At 39.5% G+C, this 25,054-nt stretch overlaps 1 protein-coding gene across 1 annotated transcript in view; it reads right to left on the bottom strand.

Moving 5' to 3' along the window:
• Positions 1–25,054, bottom strand: part of TUBGCP3 (tubulin gamma complex associated protein 3) — a 932,421-nt gene that overhangs the window by 226,044 nt on the left and 681,323 nt on the right. Inside the window, exon 13 of the mRNA XM_053705469.1 lies at positions 4,533–4,668. Within this exon, the coding sequence (XP_053561444.1) occupies positions 4,533–4,668 (136 nt within the window). The remainder of the gene's footprint in view (positions 1–4,532; positions 4,669–25,054) is intronic.

The raw sequence follows: 25,054 nt of genomic DNA, 5'->3' as shown, positions 1-25,054 counted from the left end.
GTGACCCTGTATAAAACGGTCTTACCCTCCAGGATCCATGCTGTGGAACAGGCACAGCCTCTCACGTGTGACAGTCTTGCAGCAACGCTTCTGACATGGACTTGAGTGTGTAACAGCAAGCAGTGAAACTCGTCAACACTGATTGCTCAGGAGCTGTTAGGCGACAGTATGGATGGGTTCGCAGAAAAACTTTCCATGCATCTCCAGACTCTAACTTTCATCAATACTCTCACTGATAGGTTGACATGATTACTTAAAACTCCAGACCTTTCTTGAAGGAAACATACCCATTACAGGACTTTCCAAATCTTCTGACACTTCTTTTCCACCTCCTATAGTGACGAAGGCAAAGAATGACTGGGGGATAGGGGGAGTGGGAGGGATATTTAAGCCTTTGGCTGGTGTGTCTTTGCCTCCTCCTGGTGGTCAGGTGATGTATTTCCTAACAGTAAGGAATGCATTTGTGGACTCTCCCTGCTCTATGGAAGAAAATAAGTCTCACTACTGGCCTAATTCTCATCAACGCTTGTAAAAACGAACAGATAAGGCAGACATTTGACCCTTTAAAGAGTTGGCAGACAAGCCTTTGTCAAGAACATCGTGGAGAAACTGAAGAATTCTAGGAATCCTAAAGGAATGACAGGAAAAACATCTGGAAGTACACCATTCAAAATATACCTTCCAAATCTAGTGATAAATATTTTGGGCCACAGGTTTTCTACCTTGCAACAGAGTATTAACAACTGAGTCTGAGAAACTATGTTTCATAATTAGGTATTCAATCTCTACACTGTTAAACTTAGAGATTTGAGATCTGGGTGGAATAGAATGTCCTTGAGACCTTGCCTCTGAGGAAGAAGCCATGGGAGAAGAGGACATCTGAACCAGATCTGCTTAACATGTTCTGGGGGGGGGGGGGGCAAGCTGGAGATGATTATTGTTAGAAGAACAAATGGAGGGAATAGATAGGCTAGGCAAAATGCCCATAGACATACTAAGGCATCTATCATTTGTGCACATAGATCCCTGGATCTGGCACAGTACACTGGCAGTTTGTGAGTTAAGTGGGAAGCCATCAGATCTATATAGGACATGGCCCACTTGACAACTAGTTGATCGAAAATCTTCTGCTAGAGAGATGACACTCCTCGGTGAACATAATATGAAAAGAGAATCCAGCACAACAGTCCAATTGGTTTAAACCCCCCTGGAGTTACTACCAAAACTCCCAATATATCAAAAATAAGAGAGTATGGAGGGTTTCCAAAATATGCCAAAAATATCTTTAATGAAAAACTCAAATCATGACAGGGTCAAAAAAGCACAACGTTTTGGGGCACATGCCCCATAATCATGTGTAAACAAACTACATAGATTCACCTGTTTAAATAGGCTCCTGGGATTAACCCTTACATTCTATACATAAAACATATGTTTAAATAGATAGGCCACCTAGTGAAATTCATACAGGAAAATCTAATATAACAAACAGCTATGTAACCTCCAGAACCTATCACCTATACAAATGTGTTACATAAGTGAATTAAAACACATCATAACCCCAAATATGTTTAGTATTTAATCATACAACAAGCAACCAGTACTCAAAAGGGACATATTACTGCAATACGTCCTAAAAATTTCTGTAACTTGTTTATATATAACAGAGATCACATACCTGAATAGAGGAAAAGGGAAACAATATTAATATCCAAACATACCAATTGTAACAAGTTATATTGACTAAAAAAAAAGATTCCAAAGAATTAAGATAAACAACTTAATAAAAAACTGACCATTTTATTTCTCTATTAATCCCCTTCGGTTCCAGAGTATCTAGATTAAAAATCCAAAAGGTCTCGCATTGTTTTAGCAATAGATACCAATTGCCACCCCTTCTGGAGGTTTTGACCTGCTCTATGATCTGGAATCGGAGTTGACTAATTTGATGACCAGCAGATAAAAAGTGATGCGTTACAGGAGCTGTTACAACATTACACGTGATATTACTCTTATGCTCGGTGATATGATCACAAATCCTCCTAGAGGACTCACCAATATAGGCCCGCCCACATGGGCACTTAATCATTTACACAACATAGTTAGTGTTACATGTAAATTGGTCTTTGTAATAATATTTATGACCAGTGTGGGGATGTAAAAAGTATGGACTTTTGATAATGGAACTGCAATTGCCACATCCAAGACAGGTAAAACAACCCAAGTTTTTCTTAGTAATGTACTGTTGAGACAAACTTTTGCCAGACCCAATGTCAGCTCTTATCAAAACATCTCTCAAGCTTCTGCTTCACTTATAAGCAGGCATTGGAAACTGGCAAAATTCCTCAACATTGGAATTACACCTATTCAAGACTCCCCAATGTTTACGAATAATCTTGTGTACAACTTGACTCTGTCTTGAAAATTCAGACACAAAAACAATTCTCCTGTCCTGTTTTTTATTTTTGGATTGTTCTGGTTTTAAGAGGGAATCCCTATTCATACGTAATACTGTTTCAATAGTGTTTGTTATTAAATCACTGGGGTATCCCCTTTCCAAAAATGTATGCCCCATGTCAAAGAGTCTGATGGGAACTTTAGATTCCTTAGTTACAATGCGTTTGACACGCAATATCTGGCTCTTGGCTAGTGATTTAATAAGAGAAGGATGATGAGCACTATTAAAAACCAGTAAATTATTCCCATCGGTATCCTTCCTAAAATTGTCTTGAAACCAAATCCATCTTTCAGAATTGTCACATCTAAAAAAATCAATCCTAACCTCACTATGAGACAACTTAAACTTGATATTAAATGTGGAATTGTTCAACTCTGAAATGAATAGCTCAAGGGCCCCAACCTCACCCAGCCATATCCCAAAAATATTTTCGATATAGCGCCACCAGGTGGCTCCATACCGACGAAACAAAGGATTTTCAAAACCAAACTTTTCTTCAAATGAATTCATAAAGATGTTGGCATAATTAGGGGCAACGTTGGAGCCCATGGCTGTACCCTGTAACTGTAAATAAAAACAATCTTCAAAAAGAAAATACTTAATGTGCAAAATGATCTCCAACAATTGCATAATAAACCCAATCTGTGCCCTTGAATGGATACCAGCAGACAACAAAGCATGTTGCACAGCTCCTAGTCTACTACATGTGTAATAGATGCGTACAGGCTGGCAACGTCAAGACTGAACAAGATGAATTTATCAGTCTGAAGCTGCAAGTTTCAACAAGAAATCATTAGTGTCCCTCACAAACGTACTTGACTGCTGAAAATATTGGAAAAAATGGAATTAGTCCCTGCCATAATGGGACGTCCTGGTGGAGCAGTCAAGGACTTATGAATTTTGGGCAAGATGTAGATAACAGGGGTAATGGGATCCTTCACTGTCAAAAAAAGCAGCTGTTTTATCATCAATAATGCCATTCTTCAAGCCAAATTTGATAGTCATTTGAATCTCCCTATTGATTTTAATAACATGGTTACCTTGAATCAACATATACACATTAGCCATATATAACTGTTTATAGATTTCATTCTTATAATCTGTTTTGTTCAAAGTAACTGTAGCCCCGCCCTTGTCAGCAGGTTTCAAAATTAATTGGCCATTTATTTTTAAAGCTTTACAGCCAACTGATTAGCAGTTGTAAAGTTAACCAACTTTGGTGGTTTGTTACGCTTCTGGTGGCATACTTTAGATTGTAATTTGTATAGATTTGATAGGACTAATTGTTCAAAGGTCTCTATGCTGTGATGGACGTTAGATGGATTAAAACGAACTCTTATTAAACAAGCCTAAATTCTTAATACTAATTGATGTAGACAACCTAGTATTTTTGTTACTTTTCTCACATAATACCTTACCCTTCAGGCTGTCAGATGAAAGCAATACTTTACTTGAGTCCGTATTAGGAAAGATGTCCAATTGATGGTTAGCATGCCAGAACTTCAATCTTTTACTGCAAAAAAAACTGTAAATATCCATTCTAAGATTGAAAAAATTACAATCGCTATAAGGGCAAAAAGAAAGGCCTTTTTGTAGGATCGCAGACTCTCTCTCATTCAAAGGGTAGTCAGAAATGTTCACAACTATACTTTGTTGCGGGATCCTCGGTGAACAGCCTAGTGGCTGAGATAATCCACCTCTCAGTTCTTCACTCCTGGAATGCACTCCTGGAGCGCACATAAAATAATGCAACATCTCTATCTTCAACCTCATTCCTGGGAAGCCAAGAACAAAACTGAGTAGGGTTGGGAGGTGGAAGGGAGTAAGAGCTCTTGTGCAGGTTTTTAGCCTTCTTCTAGTAGCGGGAATTATATTTCACATGTCAAGGTTTTCCTGTGGACTCTCACCATCATATGACAGAAAATAAAAGTGTTTAATTTACACTCAATCAGATTCTGTTGGCAGCACAGTAAAAATAATTTGTTGTAAAGTTGTCAAAGAAGGAGAGGAGAGAACCAAAGGGAAGTATAGGAGAAAAAGACAAAACAAAATCAATGTCTAACAAGTCAAATACCTCTAAAAGCCTGACATCCAGACGCTTGAGAATTTCAGGATTGTCAAACTGGGCATTTGTTGCTCTCACAGCTGTCTCAAGAATCCCAGTCAGATTATGTTGGTATAAAGTAGTTGCAGGACGAACAAGTTCTGGTCTAAAATAGATGACAATTTCAGAGCATCAGGAATTTATAAAGTACAGTACTTGCCTAGTAACGACTACACAACTCATTATGTGTCCATTTGTCCCTATGTTGTATAACAAGGATTTTGTATCATGCATAATTACTTTTAAGGAAGAAGGGAAAAGTGCTATAATAATTAGTTATAGCATTATATCATGTTTTCAAGATTTGTAACATGTCAAATAAGCCCAGTTTGCTACTTAAAGGGACATTCCAGTCAAAATTTAAATGCACATAGATTTATTAAAACTTTGAATATTACATCTTTGAATGTATTACATCTTTGAAGATAAAATGCTTTTAGTAAAAGTTATCACTGTTTACGTGTTAGCATTTTTCTATGCACGTGCATGTGAACCATAGCTAAATATTCTCAGTATACCAGCATTTAAATAATGCAGCTTCTCAGATAATACGTGAGGCTTGTATCATTTCAGCAATTAACAAATTGAGCCATTAACAGATGGTACAAGCATCTTAGGCTCTCTGAGCAAGTTCTGTGTTTAAATGCTGGTGCACGGTGCATACTTAAATACACTTTTGAAACAGCTATAGCTTTTATTAGAAGCATTTTTGCTAATACATGTATATTACAACATTTCTTCTATTCAATATCGAAATGCACCCATGTGGTTTCTAATTTTGGCTGGAATATCCCTTTAACTGGAGAAAATTGTGAGGCATTAAAGAACACAAAACATTGTCAGGGATTGAAGGACACTGTAAAACCCAGAGTCCTTTGATAAACAACAGAATGCTAACTTGATTCACTACCTCAAAATCTATGTTCTAAGAAAAATAAAGTTACAAGCATGTTTTTGGGTTAAAAACCAATTAATAAGATTGCTGTTTGGGCAATTCTCCCAAAACAACATAATTTATGTAAGAACTTACCTGATAAATTCATTTCTTTCATATTAGCAAGAGTCCATGAGCTAGTGATGTATGGGATATACATTCCTACCAGGAGGGGCAAAGTTTCCCAAACCTCAAAATGCCTATAAATACACCCCTCACCACACCCACAATTCAGTTTAACGAATAGCCAAGAAGTGGGGTGATAAGAAAGGAGCGAAAGCATCAAAAAATATAATTTATGCTTACCTGATAAATGTATTTCTCTTGTAGTGTAGTCAGTCCACGGGTCATCCATTACTTATGGGATACCAATACCAAAGCTAAAGTACACGGATGAAGGGAGGGACAAGGCAGGAACTTTAAACGGAAGGAACCACTGCCTGAAGCACCTTTCTCCCAAAAATAGCCTCTGAAGAAGCAAAAGTGTCAAATTTGAAAAATTTTGAAAAAGTGTGAAGTGAAGACCAAGTTGCAGCCTTGCAAATCTGTTCAACAGAGGCCTCATTTTTAAAGGCCCAGGTGGAAGCCACAGCTCTAGTAGAATGAGCTGTAATTCTTTCAGGAGGCTGCTGTCCAGCAGTCTCATAGGCTAAACGTATTATGCTACAAAGCCAAAAAGAGAGAGAGGTAGCCGAAGCCTTTTGACCTCTCCTCTGTCCAGAATAAACGACAAACAGGGAAGAAGTTTGACGAAAATCTTTAGTTGCCTGCAAATAGAACTTCAGGGCACGGACTACGTCCAGATTATGCAAAAGTCGTTCCTTCTTTGAAGAAGGGTTAGGACACAATGATGGAACAACAATCTCTTGATTGATATTCCTGTTAGAAACTACCTTAGGTAAGAACCCAGGTTTAGTACGCAGAACTACCTTCTCTGAATGAAAAATCAGATAAGGAGAATCACAATGTAAGGCAGATAACTCAGACTCTTCGAGCCGAGGAAATAGTCATCAAAAACAGAACTTTCCAAGATAACAGCTTGATATCAATGGAATGAAGGGGTTCAAATGGAACGCCTTGCAGAACGTTAAGAACTAAGTTTAAGCTCCACGGCGGAGCAACAGTCTTAAACACAGGCTTAATCATAGCCAAAGCCTGACAAAAAGCCTGAACGTCTGGAACTTCTGCCAGACGTTTGTGTAGCAGAATAGACGGAGCAGAAATCTGTCCCTTTAACGAACTAGCAGATAAGCCCTTTTCTAAACCCTCTTGTAGAAAAGACAATATCCTAGGAATCCTAACCTTACTCCATGAGTAACTCTTGGATTCGCACCAAAATAAATATTTACCCCATATATTATGGTAAATTCTTCTGGTAACAGGTTTCCTAGCCTGTATTAAGGTATCAATAACCGACTCCGAGAAGCCACGCTTTGATAGAATCAAGCGTTCAATCTCCATGCAGTCAGCCTCAGAGAAATTAGATTTGGATGGTTGAAAGGACCCTGAATTAGAAGGTCCTGCCTCAGAGGCAGAGACCATGGTGGACAGGACGACATGTCCACTAGGTCTGCATACCAGGTCCTGCGTGGCCACGCAGGCGCTATCAGAATCACTGATGCCCTCTCCTGTTTGATCTTGGCAATCAGTCGAGGAAGCATCGGAAATGGTGGAAACACATAAGCCATGTTGAAGACCCAAGGTGCTGTCAGAGCATCTATCAGCAACGCTCCTGGGTCCCTGGACCTGGATCCGTAATAAGGAAGCTTGGCGTTCTGGCGAGACGCCATGAGATCCAGATCTGGTTTGCCCCAACGATGAATCAGTTGAGCGAAGACCTCCGGATGAAGTTCCCACTCCCCCGGATGAAAAGTCTGGCGACTTAGAAAATCCGCCTCCCAGTTCTCCACGCATGGGATGTACATCGCTGACAGGTGGCAAGAGTGAGACTCTGCCCAGCGAATTATCTTTGAGACTTCCAACATCGCTAGGGAACTTCTGGTTCCCCCTTGATGGTTGATGTAAGCCACAGTCGTGATGTTGTCCGACTGAAATCTGATGAACCTCAGAGTTGCTAACTGAGGCCAAGCTAGAAGAGCATTGAATATTGCTCTTAACTCCAGAATATTTATTGGGAGGAGTTTCTCCTCCTGAGTCCATGATCCCTGAGCCTTCAGGGAATTCCAGACTGCGCCCCAACCTAAAAGGCTGGCGTCTGTTGTTACAATCGTCCAATCTGGCCTGCGAAAGGTCATCCCCTTGGACAGATGGGGCCGAGAAAGCCACCATAGAAGAGATTCTCTGGTCTCTTGATCCAGATTTAGCCGAGGGGACAAATCTGAGTAATCCCCATTCCACTGACTTAGCATGCACAATTGCAGCGGTCTGAGATGCAGGCTCGCAAATGGTACTATGTCCATTGCCGCTACCATTAAGCCGATTACTTCCATGCACTGAGCTACTGACGGGTGTGGAATGGAATGAAGGGCACGGCAAGCATTTAGAAGTTTTGATAACCTGGCCTCCGTCAGGTAAATTCTCATCTCTACAGAATCTATAAGAGTCCCTAGGAAGGGAACCCTTGTAAGTGGTAATAGAGAACTCTTTTCCACGTTCACCTTCCACCCATGCGACCTCAGAAATGCCAGAACTATCTCTGTATGAGACCTGGCAGTTTGAAAACTTGACGCTTGTATCAGAATGTCGTCTAGGTACGGAGCCACCGCTATGCCTCGCGGTCTTAGTACCGCCAGAAGTGAACCCAGAACCTTTGTAAAGATTCTTGGAGCCGTAGCTAACCCGAAGGGAAGAGCTACAAACTAGTAATGCCTGTCTAGGAAGGCAAATCTTAGGTACCGATAATGATCCTTGTGAATCGGTATGTGAAGGTAGGCATCCTTTAAGTCCACAGTGATCATGTACTGACCCTCTTGGATCATGGGTAGGATGGTTCGAATAGTTTCCATTTTGAATGATGGAACTCTTAGGAATTTGTTTAGGATTTTTAAGTCCAAGATTGGTCTGAAGGTTCCCTCTTTCTTGGGAACCACAAACAGATTTGAATAGAATCCTTGCCCGTGTTCCGTCCGCGGAACTGGGTGGATCACCCCCATTAGTAAGAGGTCTTGTACACACCGTAGAAACGCCTCTTTCTTTATTTGGTTTGCTGATAACCTTGAAAGATGAAATCTCCCTTGTGGAGGAGAAGCTTTGAAGTCCAGAAGATATCCCTGAGATATGATCTCCAACGCCCAGGGATCCTGGACATCTATTGCCCAAGCCTGGGCGAAGAGAGAAAGTCTGCCCCCCACTAGACCCGTTTCCGGATAGGGGGCCCTCTCTTCATGCTGTCTTAGGGGCAGCAGCAGGTTTTCTGGCCTGCTTGCCCTTGTTCCAGTACTGGTTAGTTTTCCAGCCCTGTATGTAACGAGCAACAGCTCCTTCCTGTTTTGGAGCGGAGGAAGTTGATGCTGCTCCTGCCTTGAGGTTACGAAAGGCACGAAAATTAGACTGTTTGGCCTTTGATTTGGCCCTGTCCTGAGGCAGAGCATGGCCCTTACCTCCCGTAATGTCAGCGATAATTTCTTTCAAGCCGGGCCCGAATAAGGTCTGCCCTTTGAAAGGAATATTAAGCAATTTAGATTTAGAAGTCATGTCAGCTGACCAGGATTTAAGCCATAGCGCTCTGCGCGCTTGGATGGCGAATCCGGAGTTCTTAGCCGTAAGTTTGGTTAAATGTACGACGGCATCAGAAACAAATGCGTTAGCTAGCTTAAGTGCTTTAAGCTTGTTCATAATTTCATCCAATGGAGCTGTGAGAATGGCCTCTTCCAGAGACTCAAACCAGAATGCCGCCGCAGCAGTGACAGGCGCAATGCATGCAAGGGGCTGTAAGATAAAACCTTGTTGAACAAACATTTTCTTAAGGTAACCTTCTAATTTTTTATCCATTGGATCTGAAAAGGCACAACTATCCTCCACCGGGATAGTGGTACGCTTAGCCAAAGTAGAAACTGCTCCCTCCACCTTAAGGACCGTCTGCCATAAGTCCCGTGTGGTGGCGTCTATTGGAAACATTTTCCTTAATATAGGAGGGGGGGAAAAAGGCACACCGGGTCTATCCCACTCCTTGCTAATAATTTCTGTAAGCCTCTTAGGTATAGGAAAAACGTCAGTACACACCGGTACCGCATAGTATCTATCCAGCCTACATAATTTCTCTGGAATTGCAACCGTGTTACAATCATTCAGAGCCGCTAATACCTCCCCTAGCAATACGCGGAGGTTCTCAAGCTTAAATTTAAAATTAGAAATCTCTGAATCCAGTCTCCCTGGATCAGATCCGTCACCCACAGAATGAAGCTCTCCGTCCTCATGTTCTGCAAATTGTAACGCAGTATCGGACATGGCTCTCCCATCATCAGCGCGCTCTGTCCTTAACCCAGAGCAATCGCGCTTGCCTCTTAATTCTGGCAATTTAGATAATACTTCTGTCATAACAGTAGCCATGTCTTGCAAAGTGATTTGTATGGGCCTCTCTGATGTACTTGGCGCCACAATATCACGCACCTCCTGAGCGGGAGGCGAAGGTACTGACACGTGAGGAGAGTTAGTCGGCATAACTTCCCCCTCGTTGTCTGGTGATAATTTCTTTACATGTACAGATTGACTTTTATTTAAAGTGACATCAATGCATTTAGTACACAAATTTCTATGGGGCTCCACATTGGCCTTCAAACATAGTGAACAAAGAGATTCATCTGTGTCAGACATGTTTAAACAGACTAGCAATGAGACTAGCAAGCTTGGAAAATACTTTCAAATAAATTTACAAGCAATATAAAAAACGCTACTGCGCCTTTAAGAAGCACAAAAAGCTGTCACAGTTGAAATAACAATGAACCAAATTAGTTATAGCAACCAAATTTTCACAGTAAATGTATTAAGTTAGCAAAGGATTGCACCCACCAGGAAAAGAATGATTAACCCCTTAATACCCAAAAACGGATAACAATCTAATAATTCACGTTTTTATCACAGTCAAACACACTGTCACAGGTCTGCTGTGACTGATTACCTCCCTAAAAATGAATTTTGAAGACCCCTGAGCTCTCTAGAGACGTCCTGGATCATGGAGGATGAAGTAGGAAGATTGTGACTGAATTTTTACTGCGCAAAAAAGCGCTAAAAAAGGCCCCTCCCACTCATATTACAACAGTGGGGAAGCTCAGATAACCGTTTCTATGCAGAAAACAAAGATAGCCATGTGGTAAAAATCATGCCCCAATAAGTTTTATCACCAAGTACCTCACAAAAAACGATTAACATGCTAGTAAACGTTTTGAACATTTTAAAAACTATGAAGTGTTATTAATAAGCCTGCTACCAGTCGCTTTTACTGCAGTTAAGGCTCATACATTACTTCAGTATTAACAGTATTTTCTGAGTCAATTCCATTCCCTAGAAAAATACTTTAGTGTACACACACTCATCAGCCTAATACCAGTCGCTATCACTGCATTTAAGGCTGAACTTAACTTACATTAGTATTAGCAGTATTTTCTCAGTCAATTCCATTCCTTAGAAAATAATTTACTGCACATACCTCGTTTGCAGGGGGGCCCTGCATGCTATTCCCCTTTTCTGAAGTTACCTCACTCCTCAGAATGTATGAGAACAGCCAGCGGATCTTAGTTACGTCTGCTAAGATCATAGAAAACGCAGGCAGATTCTTCTTCTAATGCTTCCTGAGAACAAACAGCACACTCCGGTGCCATTTAAAATAAACTTTTGATTGAAGAAATAAACTAAGTTTAAAAACACCACAGACCTCTCACAACGACCTATCTTTAGTTAGGTTGCAAGAGAATGACTGGATATGACATGTGAGGGGAGGAGCTATATAGCAGCTCTGCTTGGGTGATCCTCTTGCAACTTCCTGTTGGGGAAGAGATATAATCCCATAAGTAATGGATGACCCGTGGACTGACTACACTTAACAAGAGAAATAAGGAATTGGAATAATTGTGCTTTATACAAAACTGTCATAACCACCATAAAAAGGGTGGGCCTCATGGACTCTTGCTAATATGAAAGAAATGAATTTATCAGGTAAGTTCTTACATAAATTATGTTTTCTTTCATGTAATTAGCAAGAGTCCATGAGCTAGTGACGTATGGGATAGCAGATACCCAAGATGTGGAACTTCCATGCAAGAGTCACTAGAGAGGGAGGGATAAAATAAAGACAGCCAATTCCGCTGAAAAATAATCCACAACCCAAATCAAAAAAGTTTTAATCGTAATAATGAAAAAAACTGAAATTATAAGCAGAAGAATCAAACTGAAACAGCTGCCTGACGTACTTTTCTACCAAAAACTGCTTCAGAAGAAGAGAAAACATCAAAATGGTAGAATTTAGTAAAAGTATGCAAAGAAGACCAAGTTGCTGCTTTGCAAATCTGATCAACAGAAGCTTCATTCCTAAACGCCCAGGAAGTAGAAACTGACCTAGTAGAATGAGCCGTAATCCTTTGAGGCGTGGATTTACCCGACTCCACATAAGCATGATGAATCAAAGACTTTAACCAAGACGCCAAAGAAATGGCAGAAGCTTTCTGACCTTTCCTGGAACCAGAAAAGATAACAAATAGCATTAAGAGTAGAGGACAAACTTCTACATAATCCCACAGAGATTAATGAGACCTTTCATCACACATTTCAGAAATTTTACAGTGCACGGGAGGTAGATATGGTCAATAAGGATTTGTTCTGGGAAACTATTGTAACCCCTAAATTGTCAGCAGAAGAAATGGAAAAAATTAACTCGCCAATTTTAGAGGAGGAAGTAGAGGGTACAATATACAAATCTAAATTAAACAAAGCCCCGGGTCCAGATCAGCTTCCAGCTGAATTTTATAAAATATTAAATAAAGAAATCACTCCACACCTGACTAGATTATTTAACTACTATTATGTAGAGAATGGAGCAATGTCAAAGAACTTTACTAGGGCTGTCACAATTATGATCTTTAAGAAAGGAAGGGACCCTGAAAGGGTAGACTCATACAGGCCCATCTCTCTACTTAATGTAGATTATAAGATTCTGGCTACTATAGTAGCAGAAAGATTAAAAAATATCATGGGTAATATTATACATTCTAACCAGGTGGGCTTCATGAATGGTAGAAGTTCTGTAGTAAATATCCGAAAGGCATGTCTCATTATCGAATATTTTAAAGAATCATTGTACCAACCTGAGAAACTTCATAAATTAAACCAGGACGCGGCTATAATAGCTCTAGACGCTGAAAAAGCTTTTGATGCAGTTCAGTGGGATCATCTTTTTACGTCTTTGCTTATATTTGGTTTCTCAGGACCATTCGTGAACTTCATTAAAATCATTTACAACAATCCGGTTTCTACAATCTCGGTGAATGGGCTAGTTTCTACAGAAATAATATTGGAAAGAGGTACCAGACAAGGTTGCCCCCTTTCCCCCTTTTTATTTAATTTGTCAATTGAGCCGCTAGCGATTAAAATCCGCCAGGTGTTGCAAGGGGTCCTATGTAAAAATATAGAAGAAAAGATTTTATTATATGCGGACGATATACTGATCTTCTTAAGAAATAGTAAGTATAATATCCCAAAATTAATGGAAATGATAGAACTATATAGCTCCTTCTCAGGTTATAAAATAAATGTCAATAAATCGGAACTCTTATGGCTCAGTAATTATAAGGATTCGTATAAAAGTCCATTTAAAGTTGTTGATCAAATTTCGTACCTAGGTATCATTCTTAATAAGAATCCAAAATGTTGGTATGACTTAAATTTAACTCCAACTCTACAGAAAATATATCTCCAGCTAAATGCCTGGAAACATTTACCACTATCTCTATCTGGAAAGATTGGTTTAATTAAAATGATTATTTTCCCTAAGATCCTCTATAAACTACAGAATCTACCACTCCTTCTAAAGAAGGCCGATATCACACTGTTTAATAAAAATATAACAGAATTTCTGTGGGGAAATGGAAGGAGAAAAATTTCTTTAAAAACACTATCATACTCCAAAGAATATGGGGGCTATGCATTACCAGATATTAGGAATTACAATTTAGCATGCTTGGTTAAAATAGCAGCTGAATGGCTGATAGATAAAGAATATTTCACAGATAAATTATTAGAAGAAGAGATTGCAAAACCTTATACAACTAAAGCGTTATTACACACACAAGCTAAAGATATCCCTCAGAAAATTAAACGTCTGTTTTCATATCTCAGCATTATAAAAGCTTGGCAACAATACTGTAAGAAATTAAGAGTTAATTTTGTAGTATCCAAGTTTTTAACAATAACTGGTTATCCCCCGTTTCCAGAAGCTTTAAAATCTGCAGTATTCCATAGATGGAAAAGAAAGGGTTTAATTAATATTAGTCAAATGATTAATTTTACTTCAGTTATAGCACAGATTAAAACATTTGAAGAGCTAAGAGGTGAATTTGACCTCCCTAGCAAAGATTTTTTTGCTTATCTACAATTAAGAGATCTTGTCAACAAATTATCACAGAATCAAAATAATGAATGGGGCTGGCCGTCACTTACTCATCTTTTGGATCTATGTAAGAATGGGAATTTCTCAATAAAAAAATGGTACAGGGAATCATTAAGACAGGAGGGCAATTCAAATCTGCAATTGATCGTTAAGAAATGGCATTTGAAGGGTTTAACAGTATGCAATGAAGAATATATACAAAATAGTATCATGAGATCTAATAAGATCTTTATTTCTACTAACTTTAGAGAAGTAAACAATAATATATTAAATCAAATATATCTTACCCCTTCTGCCATGGCAAGATGGAATAGTAAAACGCAAGATAAATGTGTCAAATGCGGTAGCAGGGGGGCTGATATTGTGCATTACTTTTGGGAATGCACATTAATTAGACAATACTGGAATAAAATGAGTTTTTGGCTATCGAGAATATTAAAAAAAGAGTTTAAGATCTATCGAGCTTTAGTATTTTTTCTATTCCCTCCAGATATAAAAGAAAAGATCAATAATAAGGAATTTATTGAACTAGCTATTGGGGTGGCCAGGTTCTTATTATTGAAAACATGGATCTCGAAAAAAGTGCCTGCTATATCTGAAGTAAATAATCAGATCATGAAACAAATGACTATAGAGCAATGCTTATTAGAATTAGACAAAAGCAATGAAGTTGAGAGATTTTTCAAGAAATGGGAGATATTGATATATTCACAGTCACCGGATATGCAAAAGAAAATTATCTATCCACTCAGATCTACAGAGTATGTAATGAATGCCATACTTAGAAATGAGCTACCCTTGGTATACTGAGCTGGGTATAGGAGAAGACTGAGGACACTATATTATACTTATATTCCCTTTTGTTTTTTTTGTTTTTTTGTTTTGTTGTTTTTTTTTTTTTTTTTTCCCCCCTCACCTTGTTTGGCTGTTTCCATACCACATAATAAAAGGTTGTTCTTGCAGGGAGGAATTAACTGTTTTGGTGTTGTTAAGAAAGGTAGGGGATTTGAAGGATTGAGATCTTATTTAATTTTTGTGAGTAAGCCCGTGGTTAAATGGCTGGTATATAACATAGAAGGAAATTTTTTCTTTCTTTTTTTTTTTCTTCTCTTTCTTCGAATGTAAAATGTATATCTATAACTTCTAAATATGTGAACTTGAGATGTAATATACCCCAATGTCCTTCTCCTTTGCTTTTTTTTCTGTACCCCTCATGGATTTCCTTTTTCAATAAAAATATTATAAAAAAAAAAAAGAAAAAAAAAAAAAAAAAGAAAAGATAACAAATAGACTAGAAGTCTTTCTAAAATCTTTAGTAGCTTCAACATAATATTTCAAAGCTCTTACTACATCCAAAGAATGTAAAGATTTCTCCAGAGAATTCTTAGGATTCTGACACAATGAAGGGACAACAATTTCTCTAAATGTTGTTAGAATTCACAACCTTAGGTAAAAATTGAAATGAAGTCCGCAACACCGCCTTATCCTGATGAAAAATCAGAAAAGGAGATTCACAAGAAAGAGCAGATAACTCAGAAACTCTTCTAGCAGAAGAGATGGCCAAAAGGAACAGAACTTTCCAAGAAAGTAATTTAATATCCAGAGAATGCATATGTTCAAACGGAGGAGCTTGTAAAGCCCTCACAACCAGATTAAGACTCCAAGGAGGAGAGATTGACTTAATGACAGGTTTGATACGAACCAAAGCCTGTACAAAACAATGAATATCAGGAAGATTAGCAATCTTTTTGTGAAAAAGAACAGAAAGAGCAGAGATTTGTCCTTTCAAGGAACTTGCAGACAAACCTTTATCCAAACCATCCTGAAGAAACTGTAAAATTCTAGGAATTCTAAAAGAATGCCAGGAGAATTTATGAGAAGAACACCAAGAAATGTAAATCTTCCAGACTCTATAATAAATCTTCCTAGACACAGATTTACGAGCCTGTAACATAGTAGTAATTACTATTATTAGTCAGAGAAACCTCTCTGACTAAGAATCAAGCGTTCAATTTCCATACCTTCAAATTTAATGATTTGAGATCCTGATGGAAAAATGGGCCTTGAGATAGAAGGTCTGGTCTTAACGGAAGTGTCCAAGGTTGGCAACTGGCCATCCGAATGAGATCCGCATACCAAAACCTGTGAGGCCATGCTGGAGCCACCAGCAGTACAAACGAATGTTCCAATAGAATTTTGGAAATCACCTTTGGAAGAAGAACTAGAGGCGGAAAGATATAGGCAGGATGATAATTCCAAGGAAGTGACAACGCATCCACTGCTTCCGCCTGAGGATCCCTGGATCTGGACAGATACCTGGGAAGTTTCTTGTTTAGATGAGAGGCCATCAGATCTATTTCTGGAAGTCCCCAGATTTGAATAATCTGAAGAAATACCTCTGGGTGAAGGGACCATTCGCCCGGATGTAACGTCTGGCGACTGAGATAATCCGCTTCCCAATTGTCTACACCTGGGATGTGAACCGCAGAGATTAGACAGGAGCTGGATTCCGCCCAAACAAGTATCCGATATACTTCTTTCATAGCTAGAAGACTGTGAGTCCCAACTTGATGATTGACATACGCCACGGTTGTGACATTGTTTGTCTGAAAACAAATAAACGATTCTCTCTTCAGAAGAGGCCAGAACTGAAGAGCTCTGAAAATCGCACCGAGTTCCAAAATGTTGATTGGTAATCTCGCCTCCTGAGATTCCCAAACCCCCTGTGCTGTCAGAGATCCCCATGCAGCTCCCCAACCTGAAAGACTCGCATCTGTTGAGATCACAGTCCAAGTTGGACGAACAAAAGAGGCCCCTTGAATTAGACGATGGTGATTCAACGACAAAGTCAGAGAAGATCGAACATTGGGATTTAATGATATTATTTGTGATATCTTTGTATAATCCCTGCACCACTGGTTCAGCATACAAAGCTGAAGAGGTCTCATGTGAAAACGAGCAAAGGGGATCGCGTCCGATGCAGCAGTCATGAGACCTAGAATTTCCATGCACAAAGCTACTGAAGGGAACGATTGAGACTGAAGGTTTTAACAGGCTGAAACCAACTTCAGACGTCTCTTTTCTGTTAGAGATAAAGTCTTGGACACTGAATCTATTTGAAAGCCCAAAAAAGTTACCTTTGTCTGAGGAATCAAAGAACTCTTTGGTAAATTGATCCTCCAACCATGTCTTTGAAGAAACGACACAAGTTGATTCGTATGAGATTCTGCAGAATGTAAAGACTGAGCAAGTACCAAGATATCATCCAAATAAGGAAATACTGCAATACCCTGTTCTCTGATTACAGAGAGAAGGGCACCGAGAACCTTTGAAAAGATCCTTGGAGCTGTTGCTAGGCCAAACGGAAGGGCAACAAACTGGTAATGCTTGTCTAGAAAAGAGAATCTCAGAAACTGATAGTGATCTGGATGAATTGGAATATGAAGGTATGCATCCTGTAAATCTATTGTGGACATATAATGCCCTTGCTGAACAAAAGGCAGAATAGTCCTTATAGTCACCATTTTGAATGTTGGTATCCTTACATAACGATTCAATATTTTTAGATCCAGAACTGGTCTGAAGGAATTCTTCTTCTTTGGTACAATGAATAGATTTGAGTAAAACCCCAGACCCTGTTCCAGAACTGGAACTGGCACAATTACCCCAGCCAACTCTAGATCTGAAACACATTTCAGAAACGCCTGAGCTTTCACTGGGTTTACTGGAATGCGTGAGAGAAAAAAATCTTCTCACAGGCGGCCTTACCTTGAAACCTATTCTGTACCCTTGTGAAACAATGTTCTGAATCCAAACACTGTGAATCGAATTGATCCAAATATCTTTGAAAAATTGTAACCTGCCCCTTACCAGCTGTGCTGGAATGAGGGCCGCACCTTCATGCGGATTTGGGAGCTGGTTTTGACTTTCTAAAAGGCTTGGATTTATTCCAGACTGGAGAAGGTTTCCAAACGGAAACCGTTCCTTTAGGGGAAGGGTCAGGCTTCTGTTCCTTATTCTGACGAAAGGAACGAAAACGATTAGCAGCCCTGTATTTACCTTTAGATTTTTTGTCCTGAGGCAAAAAGGTTCCTTTCCCCCCAGTAACAGTTGAAATAATAGAATCCAACTGTGAACCAAATAATTTATTACCTTGGAAAGAAAGAGAAAGCAAAGTTGACTTAGAAGTCATATCTGCATTCCAAGATTTAAGCCATAAAGCTCTTCTAGCTAAAATAGCTAAAGACATATACCTGACATCAATTCTAATGATATCAAAAATGGCATCACAAATAAAGTTATTAGCATGTTGAAGAAGTTTAACAATGCTATGAGCATTATGGTCTGACACTTGTTGCGCTAAAGCCTCCAACCAGAAAGTGGAAGCGGCAGCAACATCAGCCAAAGAAATAGCAGGTCTAAGAAGATTACCTGAACATTAATAAGCTCTCCTTAGAAAGGATTCAAGCTTCCTATATAAAGGATCCTTAAATGAAGTACTATCCGCCGTAGGAATAGTAGTACGTTTAGCAAGGGTAGAGATAGCCCCATCAACTTTAGGGATTTTGTCCCAAAACTCTAATCTATCAGATGGCACAGGGTACAATTTCTTAAACCTTTGAGAAGGAGTAAACGAAGTACCCAGACTATTCCATTCCCTAGAAATTACTTCTGAAATAGCATCAGGAACTGGAAAAACTTCTGGAATAACTACATGAGGTTTGAAAACCGAATTTAAGCGCTTAGTAGATTTAGTATCAAGAGGAGACTAGACTCCTCCATATCTAATGCAATTAACACTTCTTTAAGTAAAGAACGAATAATCTCCATCTTAAATAAATATGAAGATTTATCAGTGTCAATATCTGAGGCAGAATCTTCTGAACCAGATAAATCCTCATCAGAAACAGATAAGTCAGAATGATGGCGGTCACTTAAAAATTCATCTGAAATATGAGAAGTTTTAAAAGACCTTTTACGTTTACTGGAAGGAGGAATAACAGACAGAGCCTTCCTAATAGATTTAGAAACAAATTATTTTACATTAACAGGGACATCCTGAACATTAGATGTTGAAGGAACAACAACAGGTAATGGATTATTACTAATGGAAATACAATCTGCATTAGAAAGTTTATCATGACAGTTATCACAAACTACAGCCGGAGGAACAGTTACCAAAAGTTTACAAAAAATGCACTTAACTTTGGTAGAACCAGCATCAGGCAACGTCTATCCAGAAGTAGATTCTGATCCAGGGTCAATTTGAGACATCTTGCAATATGTAATAGAAAAAACAACACTTAAAGCAAAATTATCAAATTCCTTAAATGACAGTTTCAGGAATGGGAAAAAATGCCAAATGAACAAGCCTCTAGCAACCAGAAGCAATGAAAAATGAGACTGAAATAATGTGAAAAAAAGGTGGAGACAAGAATGACGCCCACATTTTTTGGCGCCAAGAATGACGCCCACATTATTGGCGCTAAATACAACGCCTATATTTTTTGGCGCCAAGTATGACGCCACATCCTGTGACGCCGAAAAAAACGACGCCCACATTTTTGGCGCAAAAAAAAAACGTCTGAACACATATACGTCAAAAAATGACGCAACCACGAACAAACTTCCGGCGTCAATTAGGGCGCCGGAAATGACAAATTTTTTGCGCCAAAAAAGTCTGCGCCAAGAATGACACAATAAATTGTAGCATTTTCAGCCCCCGCGAGCCTAACAGCCCACAGGGAAAAAAGTCAATTGAAAATTTTTAAGGTAAGAAAAAAATAATTATTCATATGCATTATCCCAAATAATAAAACTGACTGTCTGAAATAAGGAATACTGATTATCCTGAATCATGGCAAATATAAGTTTAAACACATATATTTAGAACTTTATAAATAAAGTGCCCAACCATAGCTTAAGAGTGTCATAATAAAATAAGACTTACTTACCCTAAGACACTCATCTACATATAGTAGATAGCCAAACCAGTACTGAAACGAGAATCAGTAGAGGTAATGGTATATAAGAGTATATCGTCGATCTGAAAAGGGAGGTAGGAGAAGAAATCTCTACGACCGATAACAGAGAACCTATGAAATAGATCCCCTAGAGGAAGACCATTGTATTCAAATAGGCAATACTTCACATCCCTCTGACATTCACTGCACTCTGAGAGGAAAACCGGGCTTCAGCCTGCTGCGAAGCGCATATCAACGTAGAATCTAGCACAAACTTACTTCACAACCTCCATGGGAGGCAAAGTTTGTAAAACTGAATTGTGGGTGTGGTGAGGGGTGTATTTATAGGCATTTTTGAGGTTTGGGAAACTTTGCCCCTCCTGGTAGGAATGTATATCCCATACGTCACTAGCTCATGGACTCTTGCTAATTACATGAAAGAAAATGAAGTTCTTTCATAGTATATGAATGATATTCCATATTCTCACTGCTTTAGATAATTTATTCATAATGAGGTATTTTCTCATTCTAGTTATTTTTAAATGTAACATCATGGGCGAGATTACATATACGGGGCAGGCTTCAACCAGCGCCGCCCGTAATTTCACCTTGCACATCAGGGTATTACATATATATATATATATATATATATATATATATATATATATATATATATATATATATATACATACACACACGACGCCGGCAGTTCATAAAGTGCCTTAAGTCGTATAAACTAGCGATGTCCAGAAATAAGCGTAAATACCAATTTCTGGAGTCACCAGTGACTTACGGCACTATAGAAACTGCCGGCGCCGGCGAAAAGTAAAAAAAAATTATCTAATCTCCCGTAAAAGTTTAACACGCCTCCCAAAAATAAGCCCAACATGTAAAACCCCTATATCCGCAACCCCCCTCTCACAACTAAAAATAAATGTATTAACTACTTAACCAACAACCCCCTCACAACCCAATAAGCCTAATTAAACTATTAACCCCTATATCCGCCATCAAACCCACACCTCAAGTAATAACTAAATTATTAACCCCTAAATCCACAAACCCCAACATCGCAAACTACCTATTAAAACTATTAACCCCTAATCAGCTATTAACCCACAACACAAACTACCTGTTAAAGTATTAACCCCTAAAGCGACAAAGCTCATAACGCAATAAACCTAACCCAACCCAAATTATCTAAATTACAAAATACTAAAGTTACTATTAAAATAAAAAAACTAACACTACTTTAAATATAAAAATAAACTAAGTATAAATTAAAGGGACATTCTAATCATAATTAAAATTCTGGTGTAGACAGTCCCTTTAAGCTACAATTACATAAAATAAAAAAAATCTAAGATTACATAAAATAAAAAACAAAATAACTAAATTTTAAAAAATTATACCTAATCCCTATGAAAATAAAAAACACCCCCTACTCTAAGAATAAACTACCAGTAGCCCTTAAAAGGACTTTTTGCAGGGCATTGCCCCAAGATAATTAGCTCTTTTACAACAAAATACACAAAGTCCCCCCTAACAGTAAAGAAACCCCCCAAAATAAAAGAACCTAACACTAAAAAACCTAAACTACCCGTTGCCCTGAAAAGGGCATTTAGCTTTTTTTACTGCCCACCCTAAATAAAACAACCCCCCCCCTAAAAAAAAAACTTAAAAAAACCCCCCTAAGTCTAACCTCCAGGTTGTTACTCACCGTTCCTGAAGTCCGGCAGAGAAGGTCCTGTTCCAGGCGGTGAAGTCTTCTTTCAAGCGGCGACCTCTTCTTTCTTTTTCCAGGAACATCTGGAGCGGAGCTGAAGACTGATGACCGCAAAGCTGTAGACCGGCGACCGTGGAGCCATGGAGGATCCTCTTCGTATGATCTCCGCCGTACACTGGATAGAGAATTCAAAAGGTACGCGATTAAAAATGGCGTCCCTTGAATTCCTATTGGCTGATTTGATTCTTCAAATTTAAATCAGCCAATAGGATGAAAGCTACTAAAATCTTATTGGCTGTTCAAATCAGCCAACAGGATGAGAGCTACTGAAATTCTATTGGCTGAAAATACCCAAGCTATAGACAACACTGAATGCAAAACGGATGGGTACAAAAGGCGGCCCCTTCTGAGGGCACAACAGCCTAAAACCCAAAACTCTTGACAGAAAAAGCCGCTTCATTAGAAGCCAAAAAACAAAAAGGCCAAGATAACTGCCCAACAGTTTAAACCAGCAAGGCTCTTGCTAGAGACCGCTCAGGTTATTTGACTCGAACTAGCCAAACGTCTCTGAGAAGACGAAGTCCCGCAGCCCACAAAATTAAACTCACCCTGATTAAAAGAAAAGGGAAACATCCACATTCCCACGGCGAGGAAGGAGACTCAGCTACATGAGTCCGAAAGGACCCTCAGAAACCAAAGGGACTAGGACCAAGAAAGGGAACTCCAAAGGAGTGAACCAGGATGCAACAGGGCACCTATGAAAAGAACCTGCCGACCCAGCAAAGCAAGTGAGGACTAGTAAAGCTCCCTCTACCTAAACCAAAGGACCAAGAAATGTCCTGAGAACTTAAAAGTAGGAAAGAAAAATCGCTCCCTTACACAGAGCGCTCACTCGCACCCAGAAGAGAGCAACCGAAAGACAAACCGTCCCCGGGAGCAACTGAAACAAACAGCATCAGATATATGAATATGCTCCTCCAAGCCATAGGCGTCCTGCTACAAAAAAGGACTTAATGAACATATGGTCGCCACCCTAGCTATGAAAACGCACAGGTCCTTCTTCAGAAGAATGACAGGACCTTCCCAAAAAGGGACTGGAAAGGAAGGACCTGAACCCAGAACCGAGAGAAAACTACCTGACGAGGAGGGATCCAACGCGAAGCCTCTTACTCAAAGAAGGTTCACAATGACTATGATATACGGCTAAGATCAACAGATCAGACAGATCCCTGACTCTCGTTCCGGTAACGGACCCAGCACCAAAGTGACTGATAATGTCCGAAAGACTTAGGGATTAAAAGTACCCTGAATCATAAAGATCAGCAGGAAGGAAGAAATCAATCCCTTAACAATGACATCCCGCATACAAGGCAGGGGGGACAACACCACCGACAGAGGCATAAAAGGTACCTCCAAACACCAGGTGGATACAGTGGGATGTCAACTTCACCCCCAAAGGGAAAGAAAGAGAAAACAGAACTAGTAATAGGCTAGCACACAATCAAGGTGCAAATAGCTGCAGCTAGTTTCAGATTGTAAACCTTCCGCTCGCTAGACGGCTAAGTTAACCATTAGACTAGAACAGCGGGACTGAAGCGTAAATCTGCTCAAAAGGTCAAATACCGAACGAAAAACCATCCGGTCACTAAGGCCAGCCCAGAAGAAGTCTAGATTTCCCTGCAAGGGAGAGATTACTCCCATAGGAACAGAAGACGTCCCAGACCGGGAAACTGGGCCGTCCAGAACCAGACCTGGATACAGACCCCCAAAAAATCCAGTCAAAGACAGGACAAACAGACCCGGCACCCGAAAACTTGGAGCCGGCTTAAAGGGACATTATACACTCATTTTTTCTTTGCATAAATGTTTTGTAGATTATCTATTTATATAGCACATAAAGTTGTTGTTTTTTTTGTTTTTTGTTATAGGTTTTGATTATTCTTAAATAACATTGCTCTGATTTTCAGACTCCTAACCAAGCCCCAAAGTTTTATGAGAATTACCGTCAGCTACCTCCACTCCAGCTTGCTCCTGTTTGTGTAAAGAGTCTTTTCATATGCAAAAGAAGGGGGAGGGGGAGTGTCTTATTTTCCACTTGCAGTGGGCTTTCCATCTACCTTTTCAACAGAGCTAAACTGAGAGCTTCTAAGTAAGTTTTTAAACAGTTTTATACTAGATTTTTATATCAGTATCTGTGCATCTTATTCTTTATAGTAGCGTCTATTACATGCAGTTATATGAAAATGGGTGTATACTGTCCCTTTAAAAAATTAAAAACCCTTGGGGAACCGCTAAGTTACCCTATCCGGAGTAGACTTTCACCATAGGCGAAGCAATAACTCTCATATCCAAGACAATTTGGACACTTAATTCACACAAAAATGTCCCATACCCAGAGAGCTTAGGACACCCGCAGCGGGTTACAACTCCCCACAGAAGTGTGATAGGTAATAGTGAAGCCACAAAGCCACTCTGGAAGGCCCTAAGGCCCTAGGGACAACTTCCACTAAGTTCAAAGACTAAGAACGTACGAGAAAAACAGAAAACGCTGCTTAGGAATGCTAGCTGTCACCAGAATCACAAAACAGATAACAGGAGCTTTAACTGGGTACAACCCACAACCTCCTGCTTCAGGAGTGGGGGAGCCAATCACTACGCCACATCTTTCTTAGAAACTGGATTGATAAGCTAACAAGTCTCCAAGATCCTCAGGATCCATGCAAATTTGGTCGCCCGCAAATCATGATTTAGGCAAGGATATGTGTCACCCATCAGTGAAAGGGCACTCGCAGTAAGGAACACATAAACACAGCTGGATTCAAACTCTTGACCCTCAGCTTTGAAGGCAGCAAGGTTTACCACTAAGCCGAGGGGCACCATTTCTGACACCCCAATGGCTTGAGAAAGGAAGAAGGAAAATGAATCCTAACCCCTAGCGGGAGACATCCAAAATGCCAAAGCAGGAGCAACACAGTAAAGGTGGGAGACAACTATCTGAAAACCTCCCAAAGAATGGGAGCAGACGAGATCCCGGGAGCAGAGTAGCCAAAAGGCTTTAAATTCCAGCAACAGATGACCCAAAGGCAACCCAAGGAAAAGGACAAAAGGCCCCTCATCTCAACCCGAAGGAAGAGGTACCGTCATCAAGGAAAAAAATAATTTCAAAAGGGGAACCTCAAAATAGAAAATTACTGAAAAGTAAGTCAAAAAGAAGGAGAAAAGGTGGACAGTATCAGAGCACTCGTGAAAGAGTATACTATTCAGACAGTATTAAGACAGGAAAAGCCGCCAAGGAGGGAATATAAAATAAAA

This window comes from Bombina bombina, chromosome 3, assembly GCF_027579735.1.
Source record: "Bombina bombina isolate aBomBom1 chromosome 3, aBomBom1.pri, whole genome shotgun sequence".
NCBI lineage: Eukaryota > Metazoa > Chordata > Amphibia > Anura > Bombinatoridae > Bombina > Bombina bombina.
Note: the sequence above shows the minus strand (reverse complement) of the source record. Positions and strands in the feature narration are given on the sequence as shown.